The sequence below is a fragment of the Ailuropoda melanoleuca genome, chromosome 2, assembly GCF_002007445.2.
Source record: "Ailuropoda melanoleuca isolate Jingjing chromosome 2, ASM200744v2, whole genome shotgun sequence".
In the NCBI taxonomy this organism is placed as follows: Eukaryota; Metazoa; Chordata; class Mammalia; order Carnivora; family Ursidae; genus Ailuropoda; species Ailuropoda melanoleuca.
In genome coordinates, this window is record NC_048219.1 from 28800640 (window position 1) to 28813604 (window position 12965).

The 12965-nt window shown below is 44.1% G+C and overlaps 1 protein-coding gene across 1 annotated transcript in view; it reads right to left on the reverse strand.

Annotated features, from left to right (window-relative positions):
• YIPF1 (Yip1 domain family member 1) overlaps window positions 1–12965 on the reverse strand; it is a 38448-nt gene that overhangs the window by 23032 nt on the left and 2451 nt on the right. The window contains exons 2-4 of the mRNA XM_034641272.1: window positions 8933–9111; window positions 5514–5594; window positions 5186–5273 (exon numbers count right to left, since the gene is read on the reverse strand). Coding sequence (XP_034497163.1) covers window positions 5186–5273; window positions 5514–5594; window positions 8933–9111 — 348 coding nt within the window. The remainder of the gene's footprint in view (window positions 1–5185; window positions 5274–5513; window positions 5595–8932; window positions 9112–12965) is intronic.

Below are 12965 nucleotides of genomic sequence, written 5' to 3' on the forward strand. Positions count from 1 at the left end.
CCACAATGCCGGGATCACGCCCTGAGCCGAAGGCAGACGCTTAACCGCTGTGCCACCCAGGCGCCCCAAGGCTTTGTTTTTTTAATGAAAAAGTTATACATGCACACAGTTCAGTGTTCAAAATGTATAAAAGGGAATCTAGGGAAAAATAAACTCCCCTCTCTCTCTGTTCCCTAGCTCTAGGCATTTCTCCTCCCCAGCGCTTGCCACCACAAACCGTTTCTGGCGAATCCTGCCAGAGATTTCTATCTACCTATAAACAAATGCATATTTGGTGTGTGTTTACATAAATGATAACATATATATATATCTATATATATCTATACATCTTGCTCTGAACTATTTTCACTTTATTATATCCTAGAGATTCTACCACAGCTATTCATAAAAATCAGCTCATTCTTTTTTTAGTGGTTATCAAATAGCCCACTGAGTGAATGAGTACACCGTGCTTTGCAAATCCCTATCACTATTTCACTTGATTTCATGAACGCCACCTTTGTTTCTCCCTAACCAGATAAAGTGCTATGCAGAACAAACAGAATTTTTAAATTGAGACATTTCTAATAAATCTTAGGAATTTAATTTTTCAATTTCACCAATATTTTGCAACACCTTTGGGAATACCTACAGGTACCCTGACATATCACAAAATTCAGAAAATTACTGTGCTGTGGGAGATGCCTGGCAGAAATGGGTTAGCACTTCTCCAAGCCAGGCTGGTTTCTGAAGGTGGGAAAGGGAGCACAAGCAATCCACTGGGATACTCCAAAGAGTCACCAACAGTGGCTTTCCACAAATTGCTGCTGACTTACTAGCCAGCAAGCTCCCTGCTACCAGACTAAATCTTGCTCACTGTATTATTCTGAGTACCGACCAAACAAAAGACGCAACAAACAAACAAGACCAAAACACCTCCTACAATTCAACAATTTAAAAAATCCCCCAAAGCTGTGTTGAACAAATGAACGAAACTGACCATGTGTGGTCAATGGGCTGAGACCATCCAAGCATACTGTAGTTCCTATAACTAGAAAGCAGAAACATCATACCCTATTGTTCATTACTTGTAAGAACGCACTGTCTTCTAGACCCTGGGCTGGGTGCTGGGGACATCATGATGCACAGCAGACACTGTGACTGTGTCCTGTGCCTGTGGGCACACAGGAAGCTCGGAGAGACACACAACCACCCACGCATCCCAGGACCTGCCACATTTAGACGTCTTCTCGCTCCCTCTTTCCTGCCAAATTCCTACTCTTATTACGGGGTGGAGGGGGAAGGAGCCTTAATTTAGTTTGCATTATGCCTTTTTATTTTTATTTTATTTTTTTAAAGATTTTATTTATTTGACAGAGATAGAGGCAGCCAGCAAGAGAGGGAACACAAGCAGGGGGAGTGGGAGAGGAAGAAGCAGGCTCATAGTGGAGGAGCCTGACGTGGGGCTCGATCCCATAACGCCAGGATCATGCCCTGAGCTGAAGGCAGACGCTTAACTGCTGTGCCACCCAGGCGCCCCCTGCATTATGCCTTTTTATATTATGAAATATTTCTGACATACAGGAAAGTACAAAGAATGATATAACACAAACACTGGTGGACCCATAGTGCTACTTTTTAAGTCTTTCTAATGGGGTCATACTACTCACATCCTTCTACGACATACTTTTTCTCATTTATCTCTGTTCTGAGACTTACCCACATTGATGCTTGTCGATCTCATTCATTCTTAAAAGCCACAGATTCTGAGTATGAACACACCGCGATTCACTTCTCTCCTCTGATGATGAATCTGTGGTTGCTTCTAAATATTTGCTATCAGAAGCACTACTGCTGCAGTGAATAATTTTCTTCTATGTCTTCTTTTGTATTTGTCCATTTCTCTAAGACCATACATCTAGGAGTGGATCTGCTAAGTGGTAGGGTCTGAGCATCTTCAAATGGCTCCCATTCGCATACCACTTACATCCCCACCAGACATACCAAAGTCTCCACTGCTGAGCACATTCTTGACAACTATCTGTATCAATGTTTCCGAAGATCTGCCTTAAGTGTATGTCACTCCTGTGCTTAAACCCTCCAATGGCTTCGCACTCAAGTCAAGACTGAAGTCCTCACTGTGGCCAAGACCCTACACAACTTACCCCTCCACGTTGTCTCTCTGACCTCATCTACTAGGTCTCCTTCTTCCCTCTGGCCCAGTCATGCTGGTCTCTGCTGCTCTCTGAGCATACGGAGCAAGTTCCTGCCTCAGGGCCTTTGTGCTGGCTGTGCCCACGGCTTTAGACGCCTTTCCCTTAGATATCTACATGGATTGCTGCCGATTCCTCCAGGCCTTTATAGTAAGTTCACCTCTGAATTTTTTTTTTAAAGATTTTATTTATTTATTTGACAGAGATAGAGACAGCCAGAGAGAGAGGGAACACAAGCAGGGGCAGTGGGAGAGGAAGAAGGCAGGCTCATAGCAGAGGAGCCTGATGTGGGGCTCAATCCCATAACGCCGATCACGCCCTGAGCCGAAGGCAGACGCTCAACCGCTGTGCCACCCAGGCGCCCCTGAATTTTTTTTTTTCATTTCAAATCCACCCACCACACAAACTATCCTGTCCTTTAAAATTTTCACCTTGGCATTTATCACTAGCATATATATTTGACTTATTTTATGTGTTTCTTGTAAAGCTCAATAGATTCTAAACTGCCTCAAAATAAGCATTTTGTCTGTTTTTCTCACTGCTCTATCTCCAGTGCCTACAATAGTTAAGTGCTCAATATTTGCTGAATTAATTGAATGAAGACAAGCTGATTTGTACGTTAGTTAAAATGATGAGCATAATATTTCGTTTTGTTTTTATTTCCCTGATTATAGGTGGGCCTAAGCATCTTTTCATGTATTTGTTGGCCATTTGGGTTTCCTTTTCTGTGAATTGCTCATTTTCTCCCAGAACTTACAATTAATTTTATTCTTATAATTGGTAGGAGTTCTAAACATAGCCTTGCTTTTCATCCTTTGTTGCTTATGAGAATTGCAAATATTATCTCTGGTCTGTGGCTTAGTTACTTTTTTTTTTTCTTACTTTGCTTATGGTTTATTTGGTGATGTAGAAATTTTGTATTTTAGTTTATGTGTAGCCAAATTCATCAATCTCTCCCTCCAATTCTGTAGACCAGCACTTTTGTCATCTTTTTCCTGACCACTGCCTCCCACCTCCCCACCAAGGCCCAGTCCTCTCTGCTATCAAACACTTTACCTATTTAGAACTTCCTTTTTTTTTTTTTTTTAAAACCATGTCTATGAGCTCATGAGGCTAACAGTGTTGTGGAAAGATGCAAGCTTTGGGTTCAAATCCTGGCTTTGTCATGAGAGGCAGCATAACAAGGTGATGAAGAACATGGGTTATGAGCTATGCTACTGATTTGAAAACTGAGCTCAGCCACTCACTAGCTATATGATCTTGGGCGTGATACTTGACCTCTGTGTGACTCAGTGTCCTCATCCATACAATGGGATAATAAGAGTACCTACCTTGTAACGTTGGGGTTGTCATGAGGATGCAGTGACTTCATACAGGTTCTTCCCCAATAACAGGGGCACACAGGAAGCACTGAGAATGTCTGCTAGTGTCATTTTCATTGCTAACTCCATGACTATGGGCAAGCTATCCTCCCCAAACTTTCATTTTCTCTTTTGTGAGACAAGGCTGCCTCGGAGTGTGGGAAATAAAACTGTAAAACAGTAACACAGGGCTGAGCTCTTGGCACTTGTGAGGCACTCAGCAGATGTTAGTTCTCACGCTTCTCTCTCCCTGGGGGTGGAGACTATGACTGTGTCTTTGAATCCTCAGTCTGCAGCACGAAATACGGTGCTCAAAAATTGTTGGCTGGCTTACTCTGTGACAGGTGCTGACGACATGGATCACTCAGACACATGGCCCGTCTCTCAAGATCTCAGGCTAGAAGAATGAACGAGGGAGATGGAGAGAAACCCCCTTGGCAACACTTCAACGAGAAGCATGGGCCAAGGCAGTGCTTTCACACGGTGCTCCCTGGCACTCAGGCACTGCCGGACTTCTGGCTGGAGCTGCCGGTGCTGCCAGAGAGAGGAGCTATACGGAGGGAGCCTCTCCTCAGCCTCCCCCACAGCCGCTCTGCTTTCACGGGCTCCAAATATTGGACATCCATGCCATGCCAGTTGATGAAAAGGTTCTGTAGCTTAAAACCACCAGGCGAACAGAACAAAGATGGGCTTTATGGACCCTAAACTAGTGCAAGTTCTACTTTTTTCGTTTGACACCTCTCAGCCTTGGTGTCCTCACAGGGAGAAGAGGGATATCACACTGAATCTAGAGTCTTGTTGAAAGGACTAAACAGCGTATGCAGTCACTGGCACACAGTGACCCTCATGAATTCCTTCTCCTCTTATAATCAACTATGTACAAAGGATGTAACATATTACTCTAATACTAATTTAGGACTGAGCGTACATTTTCCTGAGCCTCATCGGACTTCGGCTTCCTCATTTGAGAACTGGGGATAATGACACCCACCCAAACGTTGCTGCAAGAAGGAAAGGTGACCACATACACAGTCTTTTGCAGAGCGCCTGCGCACAGAAAGCACCCAGAGCCGCTGGCCCTCTTCTCTTCTCCCTTCAAACACGGGAGGCCACGGTGGCGGGAGCCCTTTCCCTCAGGAGCGCTGGGTGGGGGCCTCTCACCTTATCTCAGACACCAGGGAGGTCAGGGAAGACAGACATCCCCCCGCACTCATGGCTCTTACAGATTTCCAGTGCCGCTGGCTGAGGCCCAAGGGGAGCCAGCTCGTCGGAGGGCACAGCTGGGACTCAGCACACGAAAGAGTAAGTGCAAGAGTCTCTTCCCCACACCTACCCCCGCTACCACCTCCTCTAAAGTTAAAATCAACACTCTCCTCTTAAAGTGACTTCATTCATCTTAAGTTTGTAGTGTCATCTGGAGACTTTCAAAAGACATACTAATTATTTGTCATCACGGCATTACTATAATACAGAATTGCATCTTCCCCAAAATGTTTTGCAAAGGTTGTCACTGATGTTCAGAGGACTTGAATGCCCCACCAACAGTGCACTTATCCAACTTTTCAGGCAACCCGCAGTCTCACCTGAATTCAACCAGTACACGGTGAAGAACCAAAACAGTGCTACACATACCGTAAAGATCCGGATTGCTGCGGATATACAGCCTCACAAAGTTTTTTCCGGGTATCGGCAAGACAGACCCTTTAATTCTGTCAAAGACCTGGAAAATAACACAGTAGTAAGTCTACTGAAGATTTCTTTAAAGTTTAATAAATTGAAATACTGCAAATTGAAACTCTGTGATTACAGCTTTTACGATGAGGGTATTTTCAAATGCCAACCTTTACTTTTGTAAGACCATATCCAGTATACAAAAGCTTTCACATCATGTGATTGTTTAACCATAGAAGACACAAGTCTCCATTACGGGTGAAAGGAAAGGTGAAACTGGTTTACAAACCTGGTAAGTGTCTACATCAAAGAATGTTTGATAGTATTCAAACGTCCAGAAGGGGGAGCTTTTCTTCTGTCCAGCAAGTAACTGTCAGAGGTAAAATAAAATATAATGAACACAGAAGTAATTTCCTTCTGTCAGCTACGCAGACACTGGGAGCTGATCTAATGGAAAATCAAGATGCGTGGAAGACGGAGCTCTTCTGCATTCAACTTTGCAACAGCCGTGCCCAACTCAGCCTGACAGAAAACAAGCATCCGTTCTGAAGTCACACCGCAAGGTTTCAATTCCTGGTCCGTCCACCAGGGAGAGACTTGACAGATCACTAGACTCTGTCCTCTAAAAAGTACAGCGAACAAGACCCACCTCATAGGATTATAGGAAGGATGGGCTCGGTTCTCTGTAATATGCCTCAGGTACAATAACATATACACGCGAACATGTACAGATGGAAGGCAGTCAGTGTAAGTATCTTTTACTCCCACCTCCTCAAGATTCTTACTCTCACCACCCGATTTCTCAAAAATCTGATCTGATTTACTCTCACGTACTAAGAGCTTAAAATATACTCCTCTGACAAAAACCCCCCACAAAATTCCAATTTAGAAGAGGCACACTTGGGCCACACCTGTCCCAACAGCACGGCTATTCGACAGCGTAATGCAGGCCCCTTGCCACTTTGGGTCTTTCATGAGGATTCACACAGCAGAAGGCACAAATGGCCTATGAGGAGCTCTGCACAGCAAGGGAAGGTGCTACGGGCAGATATTTTTGGTTCATTAAAAGGAAAATTTTTTTATAATTAAAGCTGTCCAAAGTGGCAGTGGCTGCTTTCCATGGTAATGAATAGCCTGCTTCTGGAGGTATTCAAGTGCTGTCTTTCGGACACACCACAGACAGCATTCATATCTTGGGAGGGAAGCTGAAACAGGAAACTGAAGGTTCTTTCCAACTCTAGTATTATAAGATATTGAACTCCAGAGACCCATGTTCCATAAGTTAGGACAAGGAATTCAGTATCTATCCTAGACTACTGGTAACATCTTTCCAATTCCTAGACAAATTAAGATAATGGATAGAATGTTCCAGTTTTAAGATTTTTTTCCCCTTACTCATTTTTCAAACTTTTGATGTCTACTGTTGTTCAGTGTGATGGTTAATTTTATATGTCAACTTGTCTAGGCCATAGTGCCCAGATATTTGGTCAGACATTATTCTGGATGTTTCTGTGATGATGTTTTTGGATAAGCTTTACATTTAAATTGGTGGACTTTGAGTAAAGCAGACAGCCCTCCATAACGTGGGTAGGCCACAGCCAATCAGGTGAATGCCTGAATAGAACAAAAGGCCAACCTCTCTGAGCAAGAGGGACCTCTCCAGAAGACTGCCTTTGGACTTCATCGGCAATACCAGCTCTTCCTGGATCTACAGCAGAATGCTTCTGGACTCAAACTCCAACTCCTTCCTGAATCTCAGCCTACTGGCCACTTCTACCAGATTTTGGAGGCACCAAGCATCCACAATCACATGAACCAATTTTTAAAAACAAACTTCTTTCAGGGCACCAGGGTGGCTCAGTCCATTGAGCATCCAACTCGATATGCGCTCAGGTCATGATCTCAGGGTTGTGGGATCGAGCCCCATTTCAGGCTCCGTGCTCAGCACAGAGTCTGCTTAAGATTCTCTCTCTCCATCTCCCTCTACCCCGCCTCCCTCCCTCTCTTTCTCTCTCTCTCTCAAATAAATAAATACATCCTTTAAAAAAAATTAAAAATACACCTCTTTCTCAGGGCACCTGGGTGGCTCAGTCGGTTGAGCATACAACTCTTAGTTTCAGCTCATATCGTGATCTCCTGGGTTGTGAAATCGAGCCCTAGGTTGAGGAGTCTACTTGAAGATTCTCTCCCTCTGCCCTTCCCCCAACTCATATACGCACACAAAATAAATAAATCTTTTTTAAAAATTAAAATAAATAAATAAACCTCTTTCTCTGTAAATACACGTTGTATTGGTTCTATTTCTCTGGAGAACTCTAATTAATCGTGTATACAGAGGCAAGTTATTTAAACTTTGTGCCTCAGGTTTCCCCTTTGCAAAATGAAGATAAGAATAGTTCCTGGCATACGGAGTTGTTCTGAGGATTAAATAAGATGATCCAAGCAAGAACTTTAAATGGTGTCTGACACCTATTAAACACGGAATGGACATCAGCTATTGTAATGATAATGATGACAATAGTCAACATACTATTTTCTTATATTTCAGATGAGGAAACCCAGTTGTCAGGAAGTTCAAGTACCTTACCCAAGACCATGTAGCTATTACTACTGGCTGGGCCAGGATTCAAAGTTAGGCTCCTAGGCCTAAGCTCTTGCCACAGTATCTAGAATATAAGGGTATTTAATTTAGCATACACCTCAATACTTATTTTGGTATCTCATGGAGTTCCACAAAGAGCACCTGGCACGCAGGAGCTAAGCTATTTAGTAAGCCTGTGGCCTCACTGCTATAAACTGGGGGCTGCTCTAGGGCATCACTCACGGTCATGACTGCATTGATAAAATATTAACAGAAATGCTATTTTTCTGGAACACACTAACAGTACACACAAATAAATCTTTGTGATCAAAACCAGCCACCTGATACTCACCGTCAACCAATGCAGAAACCTAGAAGTCTTCCTAGAATCCTTGCTCTCTCTCCTTCACCCCTTTCCCACCAAGTCCTATGGAGCCCACCCCCTCACCACCTGTGTCCAACTCTAGTTCTGGCTTCATCACTTCTAGCCGAGACCACCTCCACGGCCTCCCACCTGGCCTTCTGGCCTCCAGTCTGTCTCCTTCCAATTTATACCCCACAAGGCCACAGTATCTTTATCTTTAAACTTAGCTGGCCATACCATCTAAAATCGTTCGGCAGCTCCTGATAGCTTTCAGAAGACAATTCCTACTCATTCGGCTGGGTCTGTGCCAGGCCGTGAAGCCTCATCTCCTGTCTTCACCTGTATTTTGCTCCGTATGTATGTGAATGTGGGAAACATGCTGTGTGTACTGCTCTTCTGTGCCTCTTTGCCTTTTCGAAAACAGTTCCCTTTGCCCAGATCACCCCTCCCTGCCTTCTTCCCTTGGCCACCTCCTACGCCAGTGCCAAGACTCAGTTTAGGGGTCACTACCTCCACAAGGTCCTCGCTCTGCACCCGCAGCCCCAGTGTCCCCTCCACCAGCAGGCTTCCCGTGGGTAACAATGGCCTGGGTGCCTGTCTGTCTCTCGCCCCACCCCCACCCCGAGGCAGAGGACACGTCTGATCTACCTTTGGACTGTCACTGCCTGGCACTCTGTGTGGCACACAGGAGACAGTGGATAAATGCATGAAGAAGCTTTTAAAATTTTAAAAGGAAAAACCAATTTCAAAGGCAAGTTCAAACCTCAGTTTTGTCAGAGTCATCGTTTCCCAGCAACTCATCGTCCTCTTCTCCCCCTGAGCCTCTTGGGAGTCCTGGTTGGTGTGTCGGGCTTTCACTAGGACCCTCGATGTGTATTGTAGTGGCACCTGGGTTTGCCGCTGAAGTGGCTTCATCACCAAATTCTGAAAGCAATTGGAGACCTTACCCACATGGGAAACGCCGTACTTTCAATTTTAAAGGCAAGCTGTTATAACCCCGGCTTTGCTATAGACTCTATTTGATACAAACAGCAAAAGTCTCTGAAGAAAAACTCATCTAGAAATCAAGCAGACTTGGAAAAAGGATTATGAAGACAACACAATTTGGAGTCAAACCTGGATATTAGCTCTGGCTCAGCTACTTACTAATGAAATGAGCCTGAGTAAGTAACTCAACCTCTGTAAGCCTCAGTATTCTTGTCTACACAATGGGGAGAACAATATTTATCTTCAGAGAATAATATCTTCAGAGAATTTGGGGAAAGTTAGAAATCTTACCCAAGTAAAGTCCTTAGCAGAGTGGCTGGCCCACCGTGAGTACCCAATCTAAACCTCTCTTCTTTGATTCAAGTTCAAAAAATTTTAATGGAAATTGTTTTTTCCAAGAAGTCCTATGTAATTACTATGGAAAATATAGGGTCAAATGTAAAAGTAGAAACCACGGAATAATCATCACTCACAGTCCCACCACATAAAGGTAAACACTAATAATTTTTGATATGTTTCCTTTTCTCTATATAGTGAATCCATAAGATTCACGACAGTGACGAACATTCATTCATCCAAAAAATATTTCCTGCATGCCTACAGTACTGACCTAGGATGTGATACTATATAAACAATTTTGTATCCTGCTCTGTTGACTGGAGATTATAGAAAAATGATTTTTCTTCATTTTATATCAGTCTTAACAATAATCATTTTCATAACCATGTAATATTCCATCAGCTGGGAGGTAGAGAGAGTAGGAGAGACTGTTAAGTTGGATGTTTGGGGTGTTTCCAACTTTTCATTATAAATAGATCACCGTAAGAACTGTCTGCATAGAAAAAGCCCTTGAGTAATTATCTATGAACACCTGTCACCGCAATCACCAGGACAAAGGGCGCAAACCATTCATAAAGCTCTTAAGCCATGGTGATAAACTGCTTTCCAAAGGAACCTCAACTATTCACACCCAACGGCAATGATCGAGACTTCCTGTCTCTGACTAGTCTAACGAACTTTATTTAGCTGCTTTTGAGTAAAGCTCAAGAAAGCTCTGAACCTCGGAAGGATTCAGGAAGAGTACCAGCAGGGCACTATTATAAAACTACAAGCACAGGGGCGCCTGCGTGGCTCAGTCGGTTGAATGTCTGCCTTTGGCTCAGGTCATGATACTGGGGTCCTGGGATAGAGCCCCAGTCGGGCTTCTTGCTCAGCTGGGAGTCTGCTTCTCCCTCTCCCTCTGCCCCACCGCCCTGCTTGTGTGCTCGAGCGCTCTCTCTCTCTCTCCCAAAAAAATAAATAAAACCTTAAAAAAAAAAATAAAACTACAAGCATAGCATGAATCCTACAACCGGCAGTAGGATGGGGCTCTAGGATAACTAAGCTCACTCTTCATGTCTTTCAGCTATGTAAACAGTTTTACGGAGAGAACCAGAGTGACTAAAATTAATTAGGTGGCTGATATGTGTCCATCAGTCAAGCCTCAGTCTGCAACGTTAGAGCAGCGTGGTGCTCTGGAGTGAGATGGTCCTTTGTGTCAAAGTTCAGACTAACACTCCATGACCTCAGGCAAATGGCTCTATATCTCTGAGTCTCTGTTTCCAAAATGTAGATAACACCTATCTTACAGAGAGATTTTGAGAATGATATCAGATAATAATAAATATTGTCATAGCTATCATTTATTGACCGGATGGGACACTAACATTTAAAAAGACGGTCACAATGGACGGGATCAGATGGAAGAAGATGCACTTAAGTCTCACATTTAAAAAGCAGTAGTTCAGCAGGCAGAAGGGCATGCCAGAACGAGAGCGTCACTTTAGAGGGAGAAAGGACAAAGATGTTCAAAGGAGGATGATAACTCATCTCCTTGCCGGGGCTAGGAAAGGCTTCTTAGAGAAGATGCTGTATGAGCACGGCCAGAGGCGGGGTGGGGATGGCACCACGCACAAAAGGCACGGAACAAGCAAGAACCAGACGACAGGAGGTGTGCGCCCTGAGAAACAGCAGGTAGCATGGTTTGACCGGAATGTACCACGTGAGTACCTCTCACAGGATGAGCGGCCACACGTCCTGCTCCATATGAGATGAATGTTCGTGTCCAGCTCAGCTCCTCGAGGGCAAGCCTGGTGTGTTCTTTATGTCTGTCACCAACATTCTCTGCTTCTACACGCTGGCATACCCTACGCTATGTGCGGCCTCTGTTCCTTTTCTGACACCATGTCTTCCACCTGAAGGGTCCTGATCTCTAATTTCTCACCTGAACTTCCATCTGCCCCAGGAAAGCCTGCCACGACCCCCAGAGCATCCTGCATTCTCTTCTAAAAAGCGAAGTCCTTAACACCGTTTACCACGTCCTCTGTGATTCAGCTCCGGCCTTGTCTCTAACCTCACCCTGTGCTAGTCTCCTCCGCCATCTGTGTTCTGGCACACTGGCCCTCCTTCAGTTACTTGGGAGAAAAAAGTCAAACAAACCTCCCTCCTCAGGTGCTTTGCATATGCTATTCTCTACGCTGAACTTTCTCACGCTGTACTCAGAAAGGGTGACCAAGGAGGGCTTCTGGAATGAACTGAGATTTAAACAGAGTGAGGGAGCAAGCCACGGGGCTATCTGGAAGAAGAATTCCCAAACAGAAAGACGGCACAAAAGCCCTAAGCTGTGAGTTTACTTGGTGTGTAGGAGGGACAGTGACAGGCCCATGTGGGCAGGGCAGAGAGAAAGGGCAGGAGTAGCAGGAGAGGAGATCAGAGGGAGCGGAGGGCTGGATCACATAGAGCCTCCTAACACAGAAAAGGCTCCGGCTTTCATACCCAGTGAGATGGGAGTCACTGGAAGGTTCTGAAGGAATGACATGACCTGACTTAGTTTTGAAGGACTACTGACTGCAAAATACAGACTGCAAGGGGACAAGGGAGGAAGCAGGAAGACCAGAAGGAAGGTAAGGGCTAGAATCCACACAAGAGGTGATGGTGACCTTGAGCATGGTAAGAGGTAGAGGCGATGAGAAGTTGTCAGATGCTGAATATATGCTGAAGATGGAGGCGGATTTGTCTTTAAGCATCCCATCTCTTCTTCAGATAACATTGGCTGTGAAGCCAGGCTGCCTGGGTTCAAACCCTGCTTTGCCACTTGCTAACTATGTGCCCTTTAGGCAAATTACTTAATTTTTTTGTGCCTCAGTTTCCTCATTGGTAAAACAGGTAGAATAAAATAACTATTTCATAAAGTTAACATAAAGATTAGATGAGCTAATATTTGTAAAGCAAAACAGTGCCTGACATATATACTAAGTGCTGTGCAAGTGTTTACAAGACAAATAAGCATTCGTCAATCCCTCGTCCTAGGTCAGGCTCCAGGTTATGAGTGATGGACTGTCCCTCCAGCACTTTCATAGTTTGTGGGTACATATTGAAGTGATCATTTACCAAATTAATGTCTCTCCCCACTAGATTGAAAGCTACATAAGGGAGTGAACTGTCTTGCTCACTCTTCTATCCCTGATAACTAGAACAACTGCCTGGTTCATAGTCACACTCATGAGATACTTATGTTTCAGTGAAGGAATGACCTGATCACATTTTATCATAATTACCTTTTTACACTTTTATCTACTCCAGCACAGTAAAAAACTTCTCCTTTATCTTTTTATCTCCTGTATCTAGTAAGTTCAAAGCACAAAGGAGGTGCTCAGTAAATGTCTGCTGAACTAAAGCAGTAACTCTATAAACATTTTTTGTAATCACTGTATTAAATTAATGATGTTACCAATCTGAAGGGCTATTTGGCAAAAAAGAACAGCTGGTGC